General features: G+C 38.9%; 1 protein-coding gene and 1 long non-coding RNA gene across 4 annotated transcripts; one reads left to right on the top strand and one right to left on the bottom strand.

Annotated features, from left to right (window-relative positions):
• Window positions 1–175: 175 nt before the first annotated feature.
• LOC139443419 (acetyl-coenzyme A synthetase 2-like, mitochondrial) lies at window positions 176–25877 on the bottom strand. The gene is made up of 14 exons (XM_071224410.1): window positions 25472–25877; window positions 13588–13684; window positions 12241–12440; window positions 11753–11928; window positions 11297–11449; window positions 10661–10808; window positions 10149–10286; window positions 8209–8301; window positions 6533–6645; window positions 5425–5551; window positions 3999–4126; window positions 3463–3526; window positions 1185–1306; window positions 176–551 (listed from the first exon to the last, which is right to left on the bottom strand). Exons 1-14 carry the CDS (start codon window positions 25815–25817, stop codon window positions 381–383), a joined length of 2076 nt encoding a protein of 691 aa, XP_071080511.1. The 5' UTR covers window positions 25818–25877; the 3' UTR covers window positions 176–380.
• Window positions 16908–27117, top strand: LOC139443420 (uncharacterized). 3 transcript variants are annotated; one of them, XR_011651729.1, is made up of 5 exons: window positions 16908–16972; window positions 17070–17191; window positions 17909–17960; window positions 18331–18475; window positions 25396–27117. It is a non-coding gene; the product is annotated as an uncharacterized lncRNA (long non-coding RNA). The 3 variants fall into 3 exon arrangements; XR_011651728.1 differs by having other exon boundaries at window positions 16935–17191; XR_011651727.1 differs by lacking the exons at window positions 16908–16972; window positions 17070–17191 and adding an exon at window positions 17203–17643.

Genomic DNA, 27117 nt, shown 5'->3' with positions numbered 1-27117 from the left:
ACATTCCGACTCTCACTTTCATGATCTGGTAAGCAACGCTCTGATTGATCAGATGAAAGGTCATTCTGACGTGACCCATAATGGGATGTCCTCAGATCTTTGTTTAGCGGTAGCGAGAACTAAGATCTGATTTTAATGAGATTACATATAACATTAACATTATTTAACAACAAAATCCCCGTCCACTGTTTTTAATGACACTATGAAGATATGTTGTTTTAATGTTTATGTTTTTTTTTATATTTAACCCTCCTCTTATTCTCTCCATCCCACCAACCCTATTCAACATGGTTTCTAAATGTCAGATCTCTTGCCTCCAGTATCAAGGCTATGGTATTCCATGATCAGTGAACTCACAATCAATGGAGCACTTCTCTGGATTAGTTCCCTGAGGTTGTGAGTTGGTTGTGGATCTCGATGATGGTATCAACAACATCGGGCTCAGCCAGGGTTGACACGTCTCCAAGTTCATCCAGCTTGTCTGCAGCAATTTTTCTTAATATGCGTCGCATTATCTTACCTGATCGAGTTCTTGGCAAGCTTGGTGTTACCTGTAATTAAGCTTTGACAATTATCAAGCTAACTGTGTTGTTAGTATGAGTTACTTCTTCCTATATCAATTAAAAATCCTTCTTTTTTCATTTTTCAAGTACCGGTAGCAGTAACTGGCCAATGTGACTTCCAAGAAGCATTTGGTGACTTTAACCTTTCTTAATAGCAGTCAAAATATAATCCAATGGAGAATCTGTTCTAATCCATATATAATCTTTAATTATTAGGAGAAAAAATCAACACACGTTTAGTAGGGTCCCTTGCATTTTCACAGGATACCATCAACCACAATGTATGAAGTCTCTCCCTATCATTCTGTTGTCAAATAGATATAGTACAAATAGTTGGTTGGTTTGTTTGTTTGTTGTTTAACTCCGCACTCAGCAATATTCCAGCTATATGACAGCAGTTTGTAAAAAATCAAGTCGGACAAGGCAATCCAGTGATTGACATCATGAGCATCAATCTACGCAATTAAGATACAATGACATGCAACAACCAAGTCAGCGAGCCCAACCATCCGATCCTGTGAGTCGTCTCTTACAACAAGCATAATCGTCTTTTACGGCAAGCATGGGTTGCTGAAGACCTATTCTATTGTAGCCTCATGTGGAAGTAGTAAAGCAACTGACCAGTATTACATCTGGCACAGCATAAGCCGCAATGTTGGTCTTCACAATGACCTTGAGCTGCTCACAGATCTCCTTCTTGGACATCTTCACGTCATCCTTCAGCGTCACATAGGCATATACACCTGCACACACGCAAAATACAGGGTGCGACATGGAATCTAGTCAGTCTGGAGACTTGTGACAATCGATGTACCAGTACACATAGACATCTTACATGAGACAGGGAAGCAGTGATAGAAATGTAATGTACCAAAGGGCACTAGAAAAATGTTATGGTACGTCCAAACTCATGAAAATGAGGTCATTTCGTCCGATACGACACCTCTCTATGTGATGACCTGATGACACCTCCATAGATCACGTCATGTGAACCTTTTAATCAACCAATCAGCATCGAGGCTTCTAAATTCTGGGTACAAATGAGTGTAGCATTCAGACCAGCATGGTATATTTCTGTATCCCGAAAACAACCTTTTCTGAATGCACATACCAAAGACTATCTGCTTACCGTATTCGACGTAATAAGCGCCCTGGGCGCTCTCAAAATTAGAAATAGGGGCTCTTATAAGAATATTATTTTGGTGAAAAATAAAAGATGAGTTGAAAGGGTTGGTGAGTTGAAAGATAAATTTCATGGTTTATGCTGACACACTCAAATGTTTATGTACGACAGATTTTTTCCCAGAATTTAATTGCCCATTATTAAGGGTGCATATAACACACGAGTGTGTATTATACGCGAATAAATAAGTCTTGTGTACATTGATCAATCGGAAGGGGTGCTAATTGGGTTGTTCACCAGCCAATAAATCAGCAAATATCGCCGTGGGCGCTTATAACATCGAATACAGTATATTGTTATGGACTATCTATACCCCGTCTTTTCCCAGTTCCATGGTATCCACCCAACAGGGAGTACCATTGCAGGAATATTTGTTTCCTCTGGACGTTTTCTTTTATTGCATCCAAATTTCTGAATTGAGATGGTGAAGAAAAAGAAGCCAAATTGTTTTAGAAAACTGACATCTGATTGGCTCAAGAATCAACACATGCTTCATTTAGTGGGTGGTCAAAGTTGGCTCAGAGTTCACGTGAAACAACCTCCTTTTGAGGTGTTGCCAGATCTTCATGCAGAGAGGTATTGTATCGGAGGAAAAGATCTGATTTCAATTGAGATTGATGTGTGCTTTTGAATTTAGGTGTGGCAAGAAGAGGAAAAATTATTATGTACAGTAAATAACATTTATAATAAACAAGCTTATAACAAACTGGTGGATACAATGAACTGTTTTTTGGTCCCATCCATCTGCTATTATGTATGCCTTATATGTGCTTATAACGAAACTACAGTCAAAACATTGGTTGTTAACTACAGCTAAAACGAACTTGGTGGTCCTTTTGAGCTTGTCTTAACCTTAGCCTACTGAATCTTTAAATTGGAGCATGTCACTATGAGCTATTTAACAAGCAGTTGTCATCTAGAAAATAGTGTCTGAATGCCCAGGTTTATCCCTGCTCATTGGCTGATCAGAAAGTTCACCCAACGTAACGTCTTCTGGAGGGTTCAGGTCTTCACAACACTGGTTATTGATATGGAGTAAAAGATCAATGTCCTTAAAATCAGATCTTAGTTCTCGCTACCGCTAAACAAAGATCTGAGGACATTCCAATAGGGGTCACGTCAAAACGACCTTTCATCCGACCAATCGTCGCTTACCAGAATGTGATTTCTAATCATGCAGCCTCAAAAACTTTAAAACAGGGTATTCCGAACAATAGTTAGGGGCTAAACGACTGAATCTATACAATCCAGACCATATTTTAGCCATTCGAGAATGTTCTTTTGTTCAGGTTTCAAATTTTTAAGCGAGAATTTGTCAAACTATGTTTCGAAGCGTAGTCGCTAATTTGAAATTAGTGCCGTAAAGCATGAGAAAGCTAATGTCGACTTCTTGTCAGTAAATCTATTGGTTTGTCAGAGTTTGCGAAAGGTCGTGACCCGTAATGGGATGTCCTCAGATCTTTGTTTAGCGGCAGCGAAAACTAAGATCTGATTTTAATGAGATTTAACTCCACATGTAATCTCTGCATTGCATCATGGCTCTGGGTCCCTGTCCACAATGCCATCTTAGGGCTACGACTGTTGTAAGTCCCATTCTATAACACAGGCTGACTATCGTCCTAGACAAAGTAGAGATAATTTCACTTTGTAGAGATAAGTAGAAAGTAGAGATAATTTCACTTTGTGGAACTGAACCCTGACTTCGGTACTGCCTACCTTCTCCCTTGATTTCATGTGGGAAGCCAACCACTGCAGCTTCTGCGATGTCAGGGTGCTCTGTCTGGAAAACAAATCACAACATACTGTTTTCTCGAACTGCAATAAATCAATAATTGTAATAATTTGTTTATTTATTGTACAGTAGTAAAAAACTTCAGTTTGATCATTTGTAATATCTCATACATATTATTATAATATTCTAATATCTCATATATAGTATTATTATGTCCTAATATCTCATATATATATCATAATATTCTAATATCTCATAATTATTATAATATTCTAATATCTCATATGTTATCATTATATTCTAATATCTCATATATAATATTATTATGTCCTAATATCTCATATATATTATATACTCAACAACAAAAGTTCCTGTGACACCAATATTTTAGTATATATTTGAACACTGATAGGAGTCTTTTATCTGTTGCAAACCGAAATTGTTTCTGATTTTGTAAAAAATATAAGTTTGCATTAAATCTCACAGGAACTTTTGTTGTTCAGTATAATTATATTCTCACAATAATATCTTCAATCTCTGCTGTGCCCAGTCTGTGGCCAGTGACATTCAAGACATCGTCCATCCTGCCTGTAATCTGGTAGTACCCCTCATCAGTCCTGTGTGCACCATCACCCGAAAAGTACAGCCCTGCCCAATCAAACAAACATGTGTTAAAGAAGACCAAACAATACATATTTAGTCTGTGACTTGTGTGTCAATGGTCACAACAGGGTAAGCTAGAAAGGTGTTTGTATTACATGTAAATACAGAGGCAGCCCTATTCTCACCATTTCCTGAATGCCCCCAAACTTTCCCATCGGAAACATGAATCATGAACCATTTTAACTTCACCACATTAGACAACAGTTGGTTTGTTTGTTGTTTAACACCGCAGTCAGCAATATTCCAGCTATATGACAGCAGTCTGTAAATAATCAAGTCTGGACCAGACAATCCAGTGATTGACATCATGAGCATCAATCTAGGCAACTAAGATACAATGACATGCAACAACCAATTCTGCGAGCCCGACCATTCGATCCTGTTAGTCGTCTCTTACAACAAGCATAATCGCCTTTTACGGCAAGCATGGGTTGCTGAAGACCTATTCTGACGACTTCACACACGACCTATACAGTACATATTTGAAACAGAAAGAGCCTGTGCCTCTAGCTACCTTAATAAGAAAGTTATGAGCACTTCCAATTAACAACCTTGATTCTGTTGAGGAAAACACATGCCCAATGCAGTACAACTTGAAAATAGAATGTCCTATGCCTCTAGATTTCTTGATAACAAAGTAATAAGCACTTCCTGTTTCAAAACATGACTTCTGGTTTAGGAAAACACATGCCTAATGTACTACAACTTGGAAACAGAAATTTCTATGCCTCTTTAATAACCAAGTTACAAGAACATGTACATAAAGTTTCGTTAAATTCCAATCCTATATGCTGAAGATGCTGTGTTCGGACAGCTACTTGCCATGGAGTGACCTTGACCTTCAAGTCATGAAATCACATGTCTGTACATTACTTGCTGCAAACTATGGTTGTGTTACAAATATTACGTCTCCATACCATACTAACAAACTTTCTGAAAGGAAATATTTACAAGTAATTTCATGATTGAATGACCTTGACATTTGACATATTCATGACATATGATAGGAGTTGACTTTGTTACTCTGAGTTCATCTTATCCGATCGAAAAAGGTTGCATGAATTAATCTGAAATTTCCTGAAATTTTACCCCTATTGACCTTGAGCATAAATGGAGGTCACCCAAAAGTTGATGCGATTGAGACACCACTTTAGTGATCATGTATACTGAGTTTATTCTAATTCCAATACATACTTTAGTTCCACTTACATCTAAATTACACTTAAGCTCTACCTACATATACAGTGCATTGATGTCTACTGACATAGATAACTGATACTGACCAGGGTAGGGCTTGAAGTATGTGTCTTGGTATCGGTCGTGGTCACCATAGATGGTGCGGGTCATTCCGGGCCACGGCCTCTTGATGCACAGGGCCCCTGTGACATCATTCCCTGTCAACTCCTGACCCTATACCAGAAGAAAGGACATTCTGTTGGATTCGTGGACTCTCATATAAACTCATAATTCAATGTAGCATTAAAATTCAGCTCTTAACAATTCACATCATCACATTGAAGCATCACAACTTTCGGTGTCATGTTACCAGTATAATATTGTCACGTCATATGGCTGCTGAGGCGGCCATATTTGAAATCAGATTTGAACAAAATTGGAACAAAATCAGAACAAAATCAGGAGTCAGCACAAGTCAGGACTCGATTCAAGGAACTTGATTTGACTTGCATGATCAATTAAATGGGATTTAGTGATGTAGTATGGTAAAAAACTTTAGAGGTATGGAGTTTGTTCAAAGATGTATTTTGAGTGGACAAGTAAGGATTAGTCAGACAAAGGTTGACATAAATATAAGGTTGCATTTATATTGCTAATTCGAGCCCTCAAGTGGAAATAAGCATGTAAACTTTCAGATTCATTGGTCAAGTGGTGTCAGAAGAGATGCTGCTTATAGTGCACAGATATGCAGTTTGAGAGAATTTAGGAGGAAGGTCAAAGTGCAAAGGTCAAAACCAGGTAAAAAAAATAACAGAACAGATCTGTTGAGCCTCATTCCTAAATACACATGTACCAAATAATATTACATATTGAACAGAAAAAAAGTTTCAGCTTTCAGTGTGGTCAAAGTGCAACGACCATAAATATGTTTTTAAACATGGCATACTGTAAATTGGATTTCAACCCCTTGAACAAATTGGTTCGTCATCCAAGTTTAAGCTTCATCAGTCCAGTGCTTTCTGAGGGGGAGATGTTCATGACAGCTGGACAGTCCACAGCATAAGCTCACCTGGCTGAAAGTCAGGTGAGCTAAACAACACAACAAAATACATAACCTGTATCAAGGTACAGATAATGAGTAAGAAACATTTGAGCCATACCTCAGTGAAATGAATACATCCAAGAAATGGTTACAACTTGACCACAATTTAATACCTTGTTGTCCATGAGAACAGGTTCAATGCCGAAAAATGGTCTCATTGGCATGGCAGGTTTGATTTCAGCACCAGGAGCTGATGGTCTGGGAGCCAGACTGATGCCCCCAGTCTCTGTATGGTAGAGGATAACAAGATATCAAGTTACAGGACTTTTACAGGAACTTCAGTCAAAAGGTGGCTTCACACAACAACCTTAAGTTTGGTGCTTTGTTTACAAACAGAAGTTTGTGTGTGTGAACACTGTTAAAACAGTGTGCGAACTAGTTGATGAAGTTTGATTAACTGTTGGTGAGAAATAGAATTGATCTCTATTCTCATAAATATTTTTACCAACATGTTTGTGTTCTGAACCTTAATTTTTATGTGTGAATGGTTGTCAACATGTTGGTCTTAGAGTGAGTGAGTGAGTTGTGTGAGTCATTCTTAACAGTATGCAAGTTATATCACGGTGTGTCAGTGGGAGGAAAGCCCAAAGTGATGCAGGTCTCAGATGTTTACCAAATCGGTGAAACCCAAGAGCACGGTTATGGTGCTGACAAACCTAGAAACATAATCGGGGTGAACCCGGATTCGAGCCCACAATCATGGGTTTCTGGTGTGCCTAAGGGATGCAACTCTACACAGCGAATTGCGGCACCTTAGATGACTGGGGCACCCGTGCCCCCTGTTGGTCTCAGATACTAATCAGATACTACGTTGATATCCCATGATTTTTCTTACGTCTGCTACAAAATGGCGTCGTCATATGAGACAAGCAAACAGGAACTAAGTAACAACAATCAGAGCTCCAGATAAGCTTTTGGTGTTGTGGGTATTTTACCCATGCATTTTAAAATCATTTGGTATCAATATTTCTATCTGGGTATTCAAATTTCTGTTACCCACTAGTTTTTACACATGTGGGTATTTAAGTTAAATATTTAAAAACACTATTCATCTAGTCCCTGCAAACAGGTGTCGTGTGTGTTCGAGAGCTTTATGGTATGGCAAGGTTGACAGAATGCCCGTTTATAATTTCAAAATAAGTTGCTGATTTGCTAATCGAATACGCAGGGTTACTTCACAATATTTTGATGATACGCACAAGTTTTATTTTTGTAGTGTATCTGTAATGTTCATTGCGTATTTGATACACTTGGATTTTATTTTACTGCGTATTTAGGCATTTTTTATGCGTATTTTACGCAGATACGCAGCTTATCTGGAGCTCTGAACAATACAAAATTTTCGTGTGAAGACACAAATAAGTTAGGAAATATTTTGAGTTGTGTGTATGAAGAGGCCTTATAACTTAAGGCCACATGGTTTAATGGAATGGTTTTGGGGAATCTTTTGTGCGTCTGAATATTTCATATTCTTTTTGGTATGTTAATATTGATTTTTTTTACTATGTAAAATACCAGTTATTGTTTTCTTGTAACTGTTCCAACAAGAATAGAGTCAACAGGTAAATAAAAAATGTGTTATTAACATTATCTGTACAATATTAAAATATGGGTGAACATAATAATATTTGTTTTTTTTACAACAAAAGACATCTTTAGGTTTATGATCCTTCCATACGGAGATCGCACAATCAAACTAGAAAATATGGTACAAAAGTGTAACTGATTATTGGTCAGCTGATAATTATCAGCCTAAGTGTGAGAGAGTAGTCTCCCTTTAAGCACCAACCTGTCTGCCACCAGGTGTCAATGATATCACATCTCTTCTCTCCCACTATGGAGTAGTACCACTGCCAGGCCTCGTGGTTGAGTGGCTCGCCAACTGGGAACAACATGAAGACTGTCAGGGTAGCAAGTTCTTTCTATATAATTGATGATCATCATGCAAGTATTTCATAAGCATTTCAACCCGTGAGGATCTGGTTTCGAATTGGTCTTCAGCAAACCATTCTTGTCGTGAGAGGCGACTAATGGGATTGGGTGGTCAGGCTCACTGAACTGGTTGATGCATGTCATCAATCGTTGGTAGATTGATGCTCATGATGTCAATCATTGGATTTTCTAGTCCAGACCCGATTATTTACAGACCACCATCTGATAGCTGGAATATTACTGAGTGCAAAACTAGCACATACTACTTCCCAACAATGATGGATAACACACTAATTTGTTCTTGAATTAACAACAAACCAAAACTATAAGCATTTCAAAAGTACAAATTTTCTGAAAAGACATATCACTCACTGCTACAAATATTGATATTTATGGTATCACCTAAGTTGTTCTAAATGTACTTTGAACTTGTTGAAGCTGAAAATAACTGTGAGTGACTCTGGTTTTACTTCAGAAGCGTTTCTTCAACAGTGAATAAGAGAATGTCCTTTAAAGGGGAAGTGTACACGCAAAAATCACTTTCTTTCTTTTTCTAAACAAAACGGAATTTTAGAATTAGTTAGTATCTGTGTTTGAAAATATAAACTCATTTTTGTCACAGTGAAAGTAGGAAGCTCACAATAGTGTGAAAGGGATATGCCGTTATGAGGCCTTCGTTTTACGAGCGAAATAGGCCTGAGTTATCCCCCTTAGATTATGACGTAATTGGTGCCAATTCAACTGGGTCCCTGTCTATTCTCAAAGCAAAAGATATCAAGGACCAGTTTGCGGTAAAACAACATGGTCTACGACACACTCCGGCGCAGTGGTGACTCAGCATAACACAATTCTGGCTGGCATCTGAGGTGCTAGAATCACAAAACTATACCTACACCACGTGAAGCGGCTCTAACAAAGCATGATGACGTCATAATGTTTATCAATTGGCACCAATGACGTCATATTGCAAGGGACATAAGCCATGGTGTTTTTGTTATGGAAATAGAACACTTGGTAAATGTGAAAAATATAAATCGTTTTAGTGCAAAAAATATGTTAATTAAATATGATGTTTTTATATTTTTGTCTATGACACTTCTATGTTAACACTTTTAATGTGGAAAAAGTACAAGAAAAAAAGGTTCATTTCCGTGTGAACTTGCCCTTTAACACCATTTGAACAGTGTGTCAGCCACATCAGCTGTCAACTTAATATGGTAGAAAGCCACGTGTATGGTGCTAACAAACCAAGGGTCATAATCAGGTTGAATCAAGGATTCAAAACCACACTAAGGGACACAACTCTGCACATCAGTTTGTACTCCTTACACAAACAGGCCAACAAGATCCTATGCCACAAAGCGAACACAATACCCATAACTCCCATACTTTAACATAGGCTTACATCTGTCATAGCGCTACATTCGCTTTGTGGAATGGGGTGCTGGGTAGGGCTGAGTAAGAAATGGGAACATTAGCGACTTGTAGTGTAACCACTGAGTTCTTGTAAGTTTTTGTCCTTAAACAATATGTCACGTGATTAACCACGGATCCGGGTAGTACTGTGGGTACCCGGGTCCTACTTAGGACCCACCCAACCCGAGTACCCGAGTTACCCGTCCCAGCCCTAGTGCTGGGCCTCACAAACTGGCCTCACAAAGTGGGATAACTGGTATTCTACATTGTGAGAACAAGCATCCACTTTAAAGCAGGTCTAAAGTAACATATGCTGTCCAACAGCAGGCATGTAAAGGTCAGGTATCAGGTAGGAAGTTGACTATGTGACAACGCACTCACCACACCCTAGTTTTCGCAGTGAAGATCGGTCATACTTGGTCACCCAGGAGTCTCCCGACTTGAGCAGCAGTCGTAGTGCAGTGGGTGCCAGATAGATGTGGTTCAGCTTTAATCTCTCCACCATCTCCCAGTACCGACCTAGGCATCAATGGACTCGCAAGTACAGATACTTATAAAACACTAAAAGATTCTTTATAGATGTATATTATTTTCACAAGGCAGGGTCAAGACACTTCCTGGATCTATGGTTATGCAGTGGGCCAAAATGAAAATTTGAAAAAGACACAAAATTTGTCATTACAATGTTCACAAATGTTCTCATGTATGCTCCTTAGTTCTCATAGGCTTAAGAAAATAGAAGGAAATTATAAAAAATATATATTTAATTCATTTTCTCGTTTTAAGATTTTCAAACCGAAAGATCATTTAATAAAGTTAAAACACATCATTAAATACCCTACATAAACAAACACTACAATTATTTGAGAAATGTCCATTGCAAACTCCCCTACCTGGGTTAGGGTATATGGGTGTGCTCTCAAACAGCAGGGTTGTTGCCCCGTTAGAGAGAGGTCCATACACCACATAGCTGTGTCCTGTGATCCACCCTATGTCCGCAACGCAGCCAAACACTTCACCGTCCTGGTAGTCAAAGACATGCTGGGAAGACACAACAGCAATTAGCAGATATCACTTTCAATGCAACATTAGCATAGACGTATTGCTTACGTGAAGGTAACATTAGTTTGGAGGCATCGCTTACCTTGAACTTAAAATTAGCACAGAGGTGTGGCTTACCTTGAAGTTAACATTAGTACAGAGGCATCGCTTACCTTGAAGGTAACATTAGCGCAGCGGTGTGGTTTACCTTGACGGTAATATTAGCACAGAGGTATGGCTTACCTTGAAGGTAACATTAGCACAGAGGTCTGGCTTACCTTGAAGGTAACATTAGCAAAGAGGTGTGCCTTACCTTGAAGAAAACATTAGTGTCGAGGTGTGGCTTACCTTGAAGGTAACACTAGCACAGAGGTGTGGTTTACCTTGACGGTAACATTAGCACAGAGGTGTGGCTTACCTTGAAGGTAACATTAGCACAGAGGTCTGGCTTACCTTGAAGGTAACATTAGCACAGAGGTGTGGCCTACCTTGAAGGTAACATTGGTGTAGAGGAGGTAGCCTGCAGTTGAGTGAGATAAGCCTTTGGGTTTTCCAGTGCTGCCAGATGTGTACAACATGAACAGGGGGTCCTCGCTTCCCATCTCGGACGCTTTGCAAGACTTTGACTCACCGCTTAATGCCTACAGTGTATCAAAACAGAATTAATCACTGAAGTTGACCTGGTGCCTTTGTCTTACATCTTATCAACAATAATTATACAGTGATTGAGGAAAATATTGTTTGACAGGTGGAATAACAATCTCATATGTTTCCTATATTCAATTTCTGAATGATATCTGAACATTAAAGATTTAGGATTTCTTTATCTTGACAATGGGTTCATTATCAACTTTAGCTTGTTAGTCACACCCTATCATGCCAATAGTCTCTAATTTGAAATGCTTTTTACAAAACCATGTGGAATACAAAGAATTTAGCCTAACCTTCTCAAGGGGAATGTCCAGTTTGCCCATGGGGACATCAGCCCCTGTGCGCTGATACACGAACACACGTTTGACGCTCGGACACTTCTGGACGGCAGCATCCACGGTTTTCTTGAGCCCGATGATTTTCCCTCCTCGAAGTCCCTGGTCGGCAGTAATCACAGTTTCAGCATTCGCTGGTGATGTAGATTGGTATTGTTAAAACTGATTCAAGCGAGTGAATTGTGTTTTATGCCGCATTTAGAGATATTCCTGCAATATCGCGATGAGGGACATCAGAAATGGGCTTCACACATTGTAACAGTGTGGGGAATTGAAGCCTGGGTCATTTGGTCTATCCCACCATCATTAAAAGAACTGACTTAGCCTAGTTCCTCTATAATACATCTTGAGGTAAATTATCCTTGTTACTTGTGACTATGAGACAACTATAGCAGTAAATTTTAAAAGAATTATTTACTGCTGTATAACAATACCCAAACACCTACCATCTTGGATTCTTCCTGCCAGGGCCTCTGCGCTGAAGCCTGCAAACACTACACTGTGCACTGCACCAATCCGGGCACAGGCCAACATGGCCGTCACTGCTACGGGGGACTTGGGCAGATAGATGGCCACTCGGTCACCGCGGTCCACTCCACTGTGGCGTAGCATGTTGGCCATCTGGTTCACCATGACAGATAGCTCACTGCAAAGTAAGCAGCCATGACTCCTACTATCCAACTTTTTAATGCAACAGCATCTTTATTTTAAGATGCTTCAGTTGTGAGAAGTCAGCACCATACCGGTGCTTGTGGTTTCACCAAAGTCTGCATCACTTCGGGCTTTCCTCCCACTATATCGAGGTGAAACGCTGTGGTATAACTGGAATAATGTTCAAAGCTGCTTTAAACCCAACGCACTCACTCACTTTTATGAGAAGAATAAGATAATGGGGACAAGACAATGCATGAAAGGGTTTGTTACCGAACATTGACGAGGCAAACCCAGAGATGAATGAGTGAGTGAGTGAGGGAGTTATATAATGGCATGCCAGACTGTTTTTGTTAAGAAAGCCTGTAGTGAGATAGGATGTTTACCACTTTGATGAAACCCAAGAACAAGGGCATTGGAGGACAAAACTAGAAACACAATCAAGTCGAACCAGGATTCTCGTTGGTTGGTTTGTTGTTTTACGCCGCACTCAGCAATATTCCAGCTATATGATGGCGGTCTGTAAATAATCGAGTCTGGACCAGACAATCCAGTGATTAATATCATGAGCATCGATCCACGCAATTGGGATCGATGACATGCATCAACCAAGTCAGCGAGCCTGACCACCCGGTCCCGTTAGTCGCCTTTTACGACAAGCATAGTCACCTTTTACGGCAAGCATGGGTTGCTGAAGACCTATTCTACCCCAGACCTTCACGGGTTAACTAAGATTCACAATCCAGCCACCAGATTCCCAGTTAGAAACTTCAGAGGAAATGTGATGGACATGGCGTTATCTGGATGTACAAGGTTGATCAATATCTTTATCATGAACCCATGTGTCAAGGGATGTTATACAGGGTTTTACAGGCATGTACACCACAAGCCAACTTGAATCGGTTTTTAAAAGATGGTGAATGGGCAATCAGAGAGCTAGATTTCACGACCAAGTTAGAGACATCAATTAAATATTTTTAGCGGAGGCTGGGATTTCTATTACCATGGTTAGAAAAAAAATATTTCTGTGAAAGGAGGAGACAGTTTTACCAATATCTTCACAAGACATATTTACTTTTTCACGAGATCTTTCATATTCAGCAAACAGAACATTCCCCTTGTAATATGAAATGGTGTCTTACCCATATGTGACCGTCTCCTGTGTGCCTGGCTCGTCCTTCTCCCAGATGAGTGCCACCTGGTTCTGCCGGGTCTCCAGGTGGCGGTCCACACAGTTCACTGAAAGAATCATGAACAACATTTCTAACATACCCTGCTACATTACCATAAAAAAACTTGGACATTAATCGTAGGTTTGCAGTGATTCACTCAAGTCCTGCAATAGATGTCATTAGTGTCAAAAATGGAGGTTACCTACAATCGCACATATGTTAATACACCTTCTATTTATCTCATGTACAATAGTATAAGTATGCACATGGCAAAGATTTGATCAGTACGGAAGAATGAGGTACAGAAATGTATTTTTTTAGGTTTGACAAAGCATGCTCACCAAGGTGTTTAGATATGCCCTTTGTAATAAATATATTGCATCTTGAAGGAATGCACAATTATATTCACTGTACAAAACTCTTGACAAGAAATCTAAAAGTCCTGTAACTAAAATAATTATCAGATGTTACAGTACAGTACACCATTTCATTACTTTGCAGGACTCTCATATTTCCTGTAAGGACCACTGAAATTAATTATTGGGGGTCTCCACTGACCCCTAGTTTGTGCGGTCCAGGTAAAACCCTGTATGGTGGGTAATGTGCAGTTGTAATTTAGACAATTTGTCTCTTTCTTTTCATTGATAATATACAAAGCTCCAGGTAAGCTGCGTATCTGCGTAAAATACGCATCAGAAATATGCAGTAAAATAAAATCCAAGCGTATCAAATACGCAATGAACATTACAGATACACTACAAAAATAAAACATTTGCGTCACTTAGGCTGATAATTAACAGCTGACCAATAATCAGTTACACTTTTGTACCATATTTTCAAGTTTTATTGTGTGATCTCTCTATGGAAGGATCATAAACCTAAAGATGTCTTTTGTTGTAACAAAAACAAATATTATGTTCACCCATATTTTAATTTTGTACAGATAATGTTAATAACACATTCTTTATTTACCTGTTGAGTCTATTCTTGTTGGAACAGTTACAAGAAAACAATAACTGGTATTTTACATAGTCAAAAAAATCAATATTAACATACCAAAAAGAATATGAAATATTCAGACGCACAAAAGATTCCCCAAAACCATTCCATTAAACCATGTGGCCTTAAGTTATAAGGCCTCTTCATACACACAACTCAAAATATTTCCTAACTTATTTGTGTCTTCACACGAAAATTTTGTATTGTTCAGAGCTCCAGGTAAGCTGCGTATCTGCGTAAAATATGCATCAAAAATGCAGAAATATGCAGTAAAATAAAATCCAAGCGTATCAAATACGCAATGAACATTACACATACACTACAAAAATAAAACATTTGCGTCAGAGCTCCAGATAAGCTGCGTATCTGCGTGAAATACGCATAAAAATGCAGAAATATACTGTAAAATAAAATCCAAGTGCATCAAATACGCAACGAACATGACAGATACGCTACAAAAATAAAACTTGTGCGTATCATCAAAATATTGTGAAGTAACCCTGCGTATTAGATTAGCAAATCAGCAACTTATTTTGAAATTATAAACGGGCATTCCGTCAACCTTGCCAAACTCCACGATGACAGTTACATCATGATCATTTGCCATCACACTTTCTTGTGGAAGTATCGTGGTATTTTTGAGTCCTATAAAGCTCTCGAACCCACACGACACCAGTTTGCAGGGACTAGATGAATAGTGTTTTTAAATATTTAATTTAAATACCCACATGTGTAAAAAGTAGTGGGTAACAGAAATTTGAATACCCAGATAGAATTACTGATACCCAATGATTTTAAAACGCATGGGTAAAATACCAACAACACCGAAAGCTTATCTGGAGCTCTGAATATAGGTCTAAGTTCTTTTCAATTTCTTTGTCTAAGAGGTGTGTGTGTGTGTGTGTGTGTGTGTGTGCGTGCGTGCGTGCGTGCGTTCGTGCGTGTGTGTGTGATTGTGTGTGAACTCGTGCGTGCATGCATGCGCACTAAGTGTTAAATTATATCTTTTGGTCCTGTTATGATATGTCCGGAAACTGTCTTGGCCCAGATTGTCAAATACGCATGTTGGTTGTCATCATCATCTTTGAGGGCTTAAAACAATCAGCACATCTTGGAACAATAATCTTAATCTTACATGGGCCAATAGATTGTAGGACCAGGAATTTTATAGTACTTTTAGCAGAATAAAGTTATCCAAAATACTTTACACATGAATTGTTTTGTACAAGTGTAAATTTACACTGAACCTCATGCTGTTGATGCCTCCTGCCACAGATGGCCTTCAGTGAACTCATCACATATAGAGCATACTTGGACAAACAGATGGACAAACAGATGGACAGACAGACAGACAGACAGACAGACAGATGCATGGAGAGTAGGGCTGGGACAGGTAACTCGGGTACTCGGGTACGGTGGGTTCTGAGTAGGACCCGGGTACCCACAAGGTTACCCAGACCCGTGGTTAGTCATGTTACATACTTTTTAGTGACATTAACGATAAAACTCAATGGTTACAGTACAAGTATAGCTAATGTTCACATTTCTTTCTCACTATGCAGGCATGCGTTCTGACTTTTATATGTTCAAGTAAGGATAAAGCATCTGTCAACTGCAGAGTATACGTGATCTGATCGTTTTATACATGTATCTAAATAGTTTCTGCCAGGGTTGCAGTAAATTAATTCCCCTTCGGACATTTTGTACCCAACTCTTGAGACCTATAGCGGGTGTCTGGGTAGGGCAGAGTAATAGGGTGTCAGGTACCCGGGTAGTAAATTGGGACTCAGCCAGACAGATGGACAGATATTGACTTCATATACTCCTATTCCGAGGCCATCTTGCATACATAACAAATTCATCCATCAACAACTTTTACACTAACAGTTTATCAAGATCCACAACATTTCTGAAAATGCAGGGAGCCCCGAGATTATATAATTCAAATATATTATGTATGGAAAATGAAAGAAGTTGGAAAAAAAACTGCACAAATACATAAGTTGGACAAATACTATGGATAATTTTAATAGCAGGCTTTACCCAAGACTGGAATATATTTTTTTCCAAACATTTTTATGACATAATGCTCTTATCAGTTTGTTGGTGCATAAATATTCCCATCTGAACATGCCCTTACACTTTATAACATGTTCAAAAACACTGACACAGTTTCAACTAGCCGTTATTATTTGAATGCTTATCAAGAGGGAAGGCTACAAAATAATAAAATACTGAGGTCAAATTCCAACGTGTGTGGGCTATGTCTGTGTTGGCCTTTGCTCCCTTATCTACTGTCAACATGCTTGCTTATTCACAACAGTGCATATATTCTGATATTCACAGTCTGTTCATGGTAAGTTCATCAACAATCTAGTTTGCCAAAAAAATGGAAAAAGTAGTTGTATGCAGCTGTAATTATTCAACCATGTGAGTGTTTCATACTTTTCTAGAGGTGGATCAAAGATTTTGAAAACGATGGAACAACAACATATGATGAAAAACACTACTTCACATGCACAAGGTGTCAAAAGAGGGGTGGGGCTTCTGCAACCCAACCCATCTGGATCCGTCAGTGAGTACACACTATATGCAGGAAAGTGGCCAAGTTACTCCTTGTTTGCTTTCAATATAGCAGGAATTTATCCAGGATTCCTAACTAAATGCCCTTGGCAGAGAATTTGCGGGAAAATCTTTTTTTTTGCAGAACTTAGTCAATGACCCCAGAGACCATAAAAAAGATATCTGGTGAGCCCTACAAAGCCATAACATTAGTTATTACTATATAACATGAACTGAGCAATTTGTAATTCCAATTTGTGAATTTTGACATTTGCTGCAGACTTGCTGCCATTTACAGGTCAAGATGAACTCTGCATAGTCTGGTGTTGGAAGACATGCCGAGTGATGTTGATACAGTGTATATAACTGCCTGCTAATGGTGCATTGTTCCTTGTGATCTGGATATGTGCCATGCATGAAAAGTTGAACAATGTAACATAATGTACAGCACAAACAGGACATACTGTTAGTATACTCATGGTACTTTGGCAAATGATACCTTGTATTGGTGTACAAATACAGTAAGGAATATTAGCTATCGGAATATATACTATGGCCTTGAAAAATGTTGTATCTCTGTTTACCTAATTAATACATTTTGTGTGCCTACCCTGACAATCATATTTACTTTCTTGTCAAGAGTCAGTGTGTAGGTCTATGTCTGTGTGTGTGGGTCTATGTCTGTGTGTGTGCACTGTTATTCATGGCGTTTTTTTTATTAATGTTGTAGCCTTATATCAAGCTATCCGACACCAGGAACAGGTTTCAGAAAGAAAATCCAGGTAAAGGAGATAACTTGGGTGATCTGCACGTGATCCGCTATTGTGATCTTATGGACATGTGACATGCAACACATTAGGGGCAGCCAGGGAACAAAAGCATATTAGAAGTCAACTGAAATAACATTTTAAGCAGAAATATTTTTGAAAGGTCTAGAATATGACCACTGGTAGTGATGCTTCAACTAACCTATAAACAAATTAAAGTTAACCAATTGTGGTGCTATACATATTGTCAGATTTTCTGTTTCATCATGGTTACAGGCCTTGAACTTTCTGAGAAATATACCTTCCACTCTTTAAACCAAAGAAAACATGATTTTAATCCCATGAATACAGCTCATGTTTTAATGTCACACATCCCAAGTTTCAGGTTTATCCCTCCAGCTGTTGAGGTGAGAAATTACAGGTCAACAGTTGGCTGGACTTGATACATCAGCTGTCTTCGACCTTCAACATGTTCAATCCTGGTGATCTAGAAAAGCCCTGAATGGGGCTGGGTTTCTTCATAAAGTAAGGTACAACATATTTGCATTTTTTGGTTTCTCTAGTGTTACAAATTTTATTTATTGTTTTTGTGGAAATAAACAAAATCCTTTTAGGTTATAACAAATTCAATTACTTTATTTTCAATTACTAGATAGTCATCCACTACCCACTCTCTCTCCATATTATTTTTCCAAAACACCTACAGAAAAAGGAAAGTGCTGAGTGTCTGTTCCCCTTTTCTGTACTTGATTAAATACACCATTTACAATCAAACAAAACAGTTATTTTAAGTAAATAATATTTACCAAAAATTAAATGCCTCCTGCCTCACATTCTTTAGATTTAGAACATGCAACATATTGTGTTTTTAAATAAGAGCGTGATTGAAGTCATACTTCCTTTGCAACGTCCTAATTCCTGAGTGAACTCTAACTAAGCACTTGAAATCAGCCCCAAAAACTAAGAACAATCAATCTGAAGATGACTGACATATCACACAAACACTACTCCACAACATGACACATCTTGCCTTGCATGTGTTTCTAACAGAGATCAGCTGATAATGTTTTTTGAGAGGGGGGAAAAACATCGCATCAGTGTAAACCTTGAGTTTATTAAAAATGTAAGTAAACTTTTGGAGGCAATTGTTGCTGCACGCTATAACCGAGGTATTGAAGGGTGCAATAGCAAGGGTACACGATATATGTTATGAAAGTGACCCTTTATTCTCTTTGTTCCTACATCCAGCACCTCAGATATGAGGTGGGCGTGACCAAAATGCAAATGTCCGATTGGGAAAAAAATATTTCAAGGTTCCCTTGTATCTAGCAAAGTTATCATAGAATCATTGTTATCATTATGATTATTAGGATTATTATTCATTTTTGCGTGGTTTACAGATCCGCTGACCTTAAAAATATAAATTGAAAAATCAAAAGAAGAATAGACATCAGAACAACAAGGTTTTTTTTTACACCACCATGATGACTAAAACAGAAATTGTTCCAACGCTAAATCATCATTTCAAACCAAATATATATCTAAATATATTAAATCCTAATCCACTGTCTTATAATTCCAATGTCTTGCAAGATATAACTCAAATTCATTAATTAAAAACCTTACATAATTGTTATAATTGTGACTCAATGACCCATGAAGATCCGGGATAGAATAGGTCTTCAGCAACCCATGCTTGCCGTAAAAGGTGACTATGCTTGTCATAAGAGGTGGTGGTCAGGCTCACTGACTTGGTTGGTTCATGTCATCGATCTCAATTGCATGGATTGATGCTCAGGATGTCAATCACTGGATTGTCTGGTCCAGACTCGATTAGTTTTACAGACCGCCGTCATATAGCTGGAATATTGCTGAGTGCAGCGTTATTAAAACCACAAAAAAACAAATGTGACTCAACTGTACATGATGTATACAGACACTACAACATGCACCATTTCTAAATGTGTCACACTGTGCAACAGTAACATGAAACCTGACACTGTACTAAACAGTGTAAAACATACTTCCTCCAGTGAACAATGAAAGGTGTGTGACATGAATAACATTATCACAACAGCATACCATAGCATGTATTTTCTTTCAAGGACACTTCTCTCTACCAGGCAACCCCTTCCATGATCAGGCATTTTGTGCAGTTGTATAAAGCAGAGCTTCAGGTAAACTGTTTATTTACATAAAATACACAAAATAAAACACCATTTCCCAATTAAATTTGAAATGCTTGTCTTCAAATACAAATGAAGATTTCAAAATCCCAACAGTGTAACAACACCCTTTGTCTAACTGTACATACAAATACTAACTTCTGATTGGTTAGGGTGCAGGCAATTATTTTCCATGTAGCCCGCTGAGAAATCAATCGGAACACACCTTAGGTAACTTGCTTATCTCACATAAGTATCAGTGAGCTGAAATTAACTGATGTTTATCCAAATGTATCCTATTTAATTTGCATACCTATATTTTGTTGCTGTATATTTACTGATTGAATGCACAAGCATACAAAATACATGAACTCTTGTCTACTGCTGTGAATTATGCATAAAGGTGCTAATCTAATATGTGAATAAACACTCAATGCTCAAAATATTATCTGGAGCCCTGAATAAAGTAACAAATCTTCAGTCACTCATTAATTATAACACCTTTTTTAGTTTGTAACATATACTTTTGAAAGGAAAAATATAAACATAATTAAAACTTTGTTTCCCTCATCAGGATTCAATGAGAATTGTATTGCATATGGCTTAGTACACGGCAATTGTGTGGATTAATGCTCATGATGTCAATCACTGGATTGTCTGGTCTAGACTTGATTATTTACAGACCACCCTCATGTAGCTGGAATATTGCTGAGAGGGGCGTAAACAACAAACAAACAAAGCATATGGCTTAACATGCTCTCTGTGCCTGTTCACTGACACACCGCTTTCATGAAACCATTATCTCTCAACACAATGAGACAATCAAGTCCTCTAACTGGGTTAGTATATTATTATCGTCAGGATTGTTTTATGACTTCCATTGATGAAGGTCTTGCTTTGATCATACAAGGACCTAAATATTATCCTGTAGGGGTCATGTTAGGAAACTAAACTTGCACCATGTGTATTTTTTTTTTTTTTATAATTTATCATTTTTGTTGCATTTTACATACCGTATATGACCGCGGATAAGCCGACCCCGTAAATAAGCCGAGGTGTTAACTTGAAGTAGTAACATGCATAACATTTTTTTAATAAGGACAACATTGGTGTATAATAATAACTTTATTGATAATTTACAACAATAATGGCTCTAGTCGTGGCAACTTCCAAACTTTCGTGAAGTTGTAATTTATCAGACCGTCATTCAGGCGATGTTTCTGACAGATCACGATCTGAAAAATACTATCATGAAAGTGTATCCCGTGGATAAGCCGACCCCTTTCTACAGAATCTTTTTTCTGGTCCTCAAAATTTGGCTTATACGCGGTCATATACGGTAAGTTGCGCATACATATTAGACTTGTCACTACATTTTCTAAAATAGTAAATGACAGCTTGACCAAAACTTATTAAACATGTTAACATTGGAATTCAAAGTTGCTGCATATTTAGTTAAGTTGTAATTGTCGGAAAGCTCCCGTTGGATGTCTTTGAAATCTGGCTTTTTATGTTGTATTCTTTTATTAAATATGTAATATTTTAATATAATTATCATTATGTTGAGAGGAGAATTGTTTCATTGGGTGTAACCCAGGAAAACTATTTCCTCAGATATATTTGTATTTATCTAAGCGTCCGAAGAAAGCCAGACTTTCAATTCGTTCCAAAGAGGGAGAACACAGGAGCATTCCCAAAATAAGTGAAACACAGACTCTTTCTCTTTACAACAGTAACTGCACAAATCACTATCCACGAATCCCATTTTATAAAGACGTGAATTTGTGGGTAAAATGTGATGTAAGATTTGATACTGAAACCATTGGAATTTGGTGGCATTGGTGCATTTGAAAGGCATTAGGTTATAGCTAGCACGTTGTCTTTCACCTATGTCATGACCAAATTTGTGTTCCCATTTCGTGAATTGTTGATTTCCATCCTTATGGTTTGTTATCAATATCTGATAGAGATATTGGGATCCTTTTCGATTTTTTAACAGGTGAGATAATTGAAACGGTATCAATGGACGGGCAATTTTGTTCATATTCACAATATTATGTTCCCGACAGCATTTCTTAATCGATTCTCTGATGCTTAAATAATCTAAGAAGTTAACATCAGTAGAATAAATCCTACAAAAATCTCTGTGTGTATAAAATTGCCCTTGGTCATCGATGAAATCATTAACAAATTTTATTCCCATGTCATACAATTTTCTCATGAAAATAGTTTTGTGCCCCACCTGGATGTTATCGTTTAACCAAACTGATTGAGACATAATGTCTTTGTTTAGTGAAAATTTTTTGTTCAGTCCCTCTACAAACATCCACCAACACTGTACAAGATCTCTATAGAACGGGTTGTTTATACAGGAAAGGATATGTGTCTTATGATCTTTACTCATTATTTCATAAACGTTGTGTTCAGTGATAAGTGGGGTATTTAGAAAGAAAAGGTTCCGCCATTTTGACTTCGAGGCAAAGGCGCGTCTTATGGTTAGTTTCTGAGAATAAATCATCTCTCTAATTTTAGGACATTTTAAGCCATGTGTATGTTGACTTAACACATAGATCTGAAAATATATACATTTGATGGAAACAAGCAGCGACATTTAAACTGAAAAGGAGCCCCAGTGAAATGGGCAATGTACAAATATAGTAAGGAATATTAGCTATCGGAATATAAACTATGGCCCAGCCGACCAGTCCTTGTTTTAGCCCCTTAATGCCGAGCGCTAGACAGGGTAACAACAAGTACCATCTTTTAACGTCTTTTGGTATGACGCGGCCGGGGATCGAACCCCGGACCTTCAGCTCTCCAGGCGGACGCTCTACCACTAAACCACGGAGGCGGTCATAGGGGGAGGGGTAGGGAGGGGTAGGGAGGGGGTGATTACGATTAAAACTACCAGTAACCCAGATTGTTTGTATGTTTGTCAAACGTTGGAGATATCACGATGTTCATTCAAAGATACTGCAACATTAACTGTTTGTATCCAGCCCTATCAATTGAGCAATACAAAGTTATAGAATTCCCAGTGAATGTGCGACAAATTCAGTTTTGGACAAGGAAGGATCCCTTGTTAGCTAGAGTGAAGAAGTTAGTGGAATGTGGTTTTCCAGAAAACCTGAAGCCAGATACAGAGCTAAAGCCATATATTCAGAAGAAAACTGAGCGAAGTGTTCAGGATGGTGTGATGCTCTGGTGTAACAGAGTAGTGGTTCCACCTCAGGGTAGGAAACAGTGTGTAGATGTGTTGCATGAAGCTCACCCTGGAATAGCGAGGATGAAAGCTATTGCCAGAGGTCTTGTATGGTGGCCGTGCATTGATTCAGAGCTGGAGAACAAGGTCAAGACTTGTTCCATATGTCAGGAGAGTCGTTCTTCACCCTGCGAAGCAAACTTACATCCGTGGGACTGGCCGTCCAAACCATGGTCACGTCTGCACATTGATTATGCAGGTCCCTTACAAGGTCAAATGTTCCTCATCATCGTAGACTCTCACTCTAAGTGGATGGATGTTTTCCCTGTCAACAGTGCAACTACGAGTGCCACTCTTGAGTGTCTTCGGAGAACATTTTCCATTCATGGTCTACCTGAGACAATAGTGTCTGATAATGGGACATGTTTCAAAAGTGATGAATTTGCTATATTCATCAAGAGAAATGGTATTCAACACATCTGTACATCCCCTTACCATCCAACGTCCAATGGACTGGCAGAGAGGAGTGTCCAGACGTTCAAACAGGGATTTAAGAAGCTCAGCGGCGGTTCCATCAACACCAGGGTGTCAAGATTCCTGTTCAGGTATCGTAACACTCCGCAGACTACGACAGGGTCATCTCCAGCGCAGTTACTATTGGGAAGACGTCCACGTTCCCATCTTGACTTGCTTCACCCTGACATCGGTGTTAAAGTTCAACATAAACAAGAGAAGCATCAAACTACCACAATAGACATACAAAGTCACGGGACTTCGCTGTCGGTGATCTTGTTTACGTCAGGAACTTTCTTGGTAAGCCTAAATGGTTACCAGGGGAGATAATCCAGTGTACAGGTCCTATCTCCTTCAGAGTCAGCTTGGAAAATAACAAAATTGCGAGGCGACATGTAGATCACCTCATCAAGCGTTATGTGGACCCCGATGCTGTGAAACCAGAATCCCCAGAATTGTTGGAAGAAAGTGAAGTGTCGAAGTCTGTCATCACTTTCTCACCAGAGCTCCCAGAGCCTAGTTCTGTACCAGTATCACCCGCAGACACGCCATTTCCACGTATCAGGTTACCTACATGTGACACTAGTCCAGAACTGTCCTCATCTGTTGAGTTGAGAAGATCGACTCGTGAGCGTCGAGCTCCAGATAGACTAAATCTGTAAACTACTGTATTTCATTGTTAAGTGTTTTGGTTTTTTTCATATTGAACTTTAAGGTGCATGCTCAATTCATTTATTTCAGAAACCAAGTGAATGAACATTAAGTTTGTGAATTTCAGTGTTCAAGAATACTACAGTGAACTTTATGTTGATCACTATTTCTTTCTCAGTGACTGATGAGTTAGTAACATTGTTCACTAATTGCTTAAACAACAAGTTGTTAACTAAAGGGGGAGGAATGTAGCGTTTTAGTATCATATAACCAGTCACTCGCTTTATCCATACGATGTCTCTATATAAATGAGTGCGCACGTGTAACAGCGCCAGGAGTGTGTGTTGTGTGCTAGCAGACCACATGGGTGCCGACTGTATTTGACTGAGTGTATTGACATGTAATGAGAGAATACAACCTTTCCCCGGAAAGCCGAGTGTTTGTTGTAGCTGCCAAAGTCATCACAAGATGTTTTTTAAAATATTTGATATTTGATTTGCCTTTTATAAATCTATATATACTTTACAAATGCACTGCTATCTATAGAAAAATGACACACTATCCGTCTGACTCAATATTTAACAAAAAAGTTTTTAGGTCACATAAAAACAAAAACAATGACTGCTATAGGACAAAATCACAAGATCTCCATAGCAAATCCCAAAATGCTTCATGCATGCATACTCGCACAAGAATGTTATTACGTTAATACTATTAACCCCAATCTTAATACTGCTGACTTTGTCCAATACTTGACCTACTAGTGTGTCATACAGACCTAGAAACAAATAAAACCCAATGAACCCCATGGAAGTCTTAATAGTTGGCAAGTCTAGATTACAGCAGTTTCTGAAAATAAAGAGAGTCTCTAGGCTCAAACAATTCAATTCAAATAATCTGCTTTTATTTGTGTTCACAGATGACCGAACCCCAACAGGGCCTCAGAAGTTCTGCCAGAATAACAATATAACTGCCGCGTTCTGTAAGCAACTTACCCGACGCATTGAGCTTGCCGCCTTCGAACCATTGTATTTTTCCGTCTGTCATGTCACAATCTTTCACTTTATGGAAGTCATGGAACCATTTTAACCTGGATCGAGCCAATTTCCCCCAAAACACATCGGGGTTCTCCAAGCTGAATCTGTACAAATCGTCATGTGTTTTAATGCTGGGCACCCCTTCGAACTCTGGGAAAGGTGTTGTTGTCGTCGATGTTGTGATGTCTCGTTGACTGACCAAAACCTTGGCATACTTCGGGTATTTCCTCAGGTGTCGTCTGCTGCCAGACAGTGTCGTTTGCAGCCTGAGAGAAGTGCAAAACAATTCCTTGAGCACGACCATCCTGTTCGAGTTGCTGCCCCAGCTGCTCTCTCCTGTACAACTGTCAGCGTTCAGCCGCCCATCCACTTGCTGGCGGTTTACCGTACTTCGCGTTACCGTACTACACACGCTAACGACAGCGCCAGCAAAGTTCACACGGTTCTATCTTTGGAACTGGCACTTATCTGTTCAAATCCACGTCATCTTGAGAATAAGGCCAATCTCTGCATGCGGTCAATACTGCGGTCAATATTCCACTGGAGGAAATGGGCACTGCGAATCTTGTCGCATCGGATCCCACTTCAAAACAGAAAATATACAAAGATGGAACCTGGAATTTCGAAGGGGATTGTGTTAGATTTGCGGGGCCTAATTAGATTGTATTGGGTAAATGTTTTGGTTGAAAAAAACAGCATTGACGTGCATGTAAACAGTTGATACATGGAGACGAGTTATTATTGTCCCCCCCCGCCATACCTGCAGCTTTCGTATGGCGCTGTAATTAGTGTGTACGGTAGTCGAAAGTGTATGTGAACTATGATACACGAGAAGAGCTACGCACGCTTTGAGGTCGGGGTTGAGGATTCTGTTTAAACACATGTGGCTGGGGGTGTTACGGAACCCTTCGGCCGAATATTCTGAATACAATGTATTACATATGGGTTAGAATTGGTCTTCAGCAACCCATGCTTGTCGTAAGAGGCGACTGTGCTTGTCGTGAGAGGTGACTACCGGGATCGGGGGTGGACCTCGCCGACTTGGTTGATGCATGTCATCGTATCCCAAGGTGAAACTCGCCGACTTGGTTGATGCATGTCATCGTATCCCAAGATCGATGCTCATGATGTCAATCACTGGAAGTCTGATTGAGGCTCGATTATTTACAGACTGCTGTCATATAGCTGGAATTTTGCTGAGTGCGGCGTTAAACACAACAAACAAACAAACACAGGTTGTTCTTTCACATAAATAGCATTTACTTACTTTCATTAGCAAGAAATGACACGTATCTCACGCATGATCTGCACATGAGGTATATTACATGTATTTAATACAATCAGTGCACACAATATAATAATGCAATAATCTTTGAGACATTGAACTTCAACTGAGCCTCCTTCAGTTCACAGCATCCCCTGAAAATATTAAAGCAATATCGATATGAGCATCGATCTACGCAACTGAGACACGATGACATGCATCAACCAATCAGCGAGCCTTGCCGAAGATAGTGTCACTTGATCTAACTGTCTATGGTAGGTATACAACGGCGGTCTGTATATAATCGAGTCTGGACCAGACAATACAGTGATCCATCATG

Source organism: Haliotis cracherodii, unplaced genomic scaffold (genome assembly GCF_022045235.1).
Source record: "Haliotis cracherodii isolate W230 unplaced genomic scaffold, xgHalCrac1.p SCAF_5, whole genome shotgun sequence".
NCBI lineage: Eukaryota > Metazoa > Mollusca > Gastropoda > Lepetellida > Haliotidae > Haliotis > Haliotis cracherodii.
The sequence above is the reverse complement of the archived record's forward strand: the minus strand, read 5'-3'. Positions and strand labels throughout refer to the sequence as shown.

What these genes read in the sequence shown, in the direction of transcription:
- LOC139443419 (XM_071224410.1), bottom strand. Translation starts at nt 25,817, where the DNA reads ATGGTCGTGCTCAAGGAATTGTTTTGCACTTCTCTCAGGCTGCAAACG. An exon ending in ACATGAAATCAAGGGAGAAG is followed by an intron (nt 1,307 to 3,462) that starts GTAGGCAGTACC and finishes GCGTGTGTGCAG; the next exon opens with GTGTATATGCCTATGTGACG. An exon ending in CTGTGCCAGATGTAATACTG is followed by an intron (nt 552 to 1,184) that starts GTCAGTTGCTTT and finishes GCTTAATTACAG; the next exon opens with GTAACACCAAGCTTGCCAAG.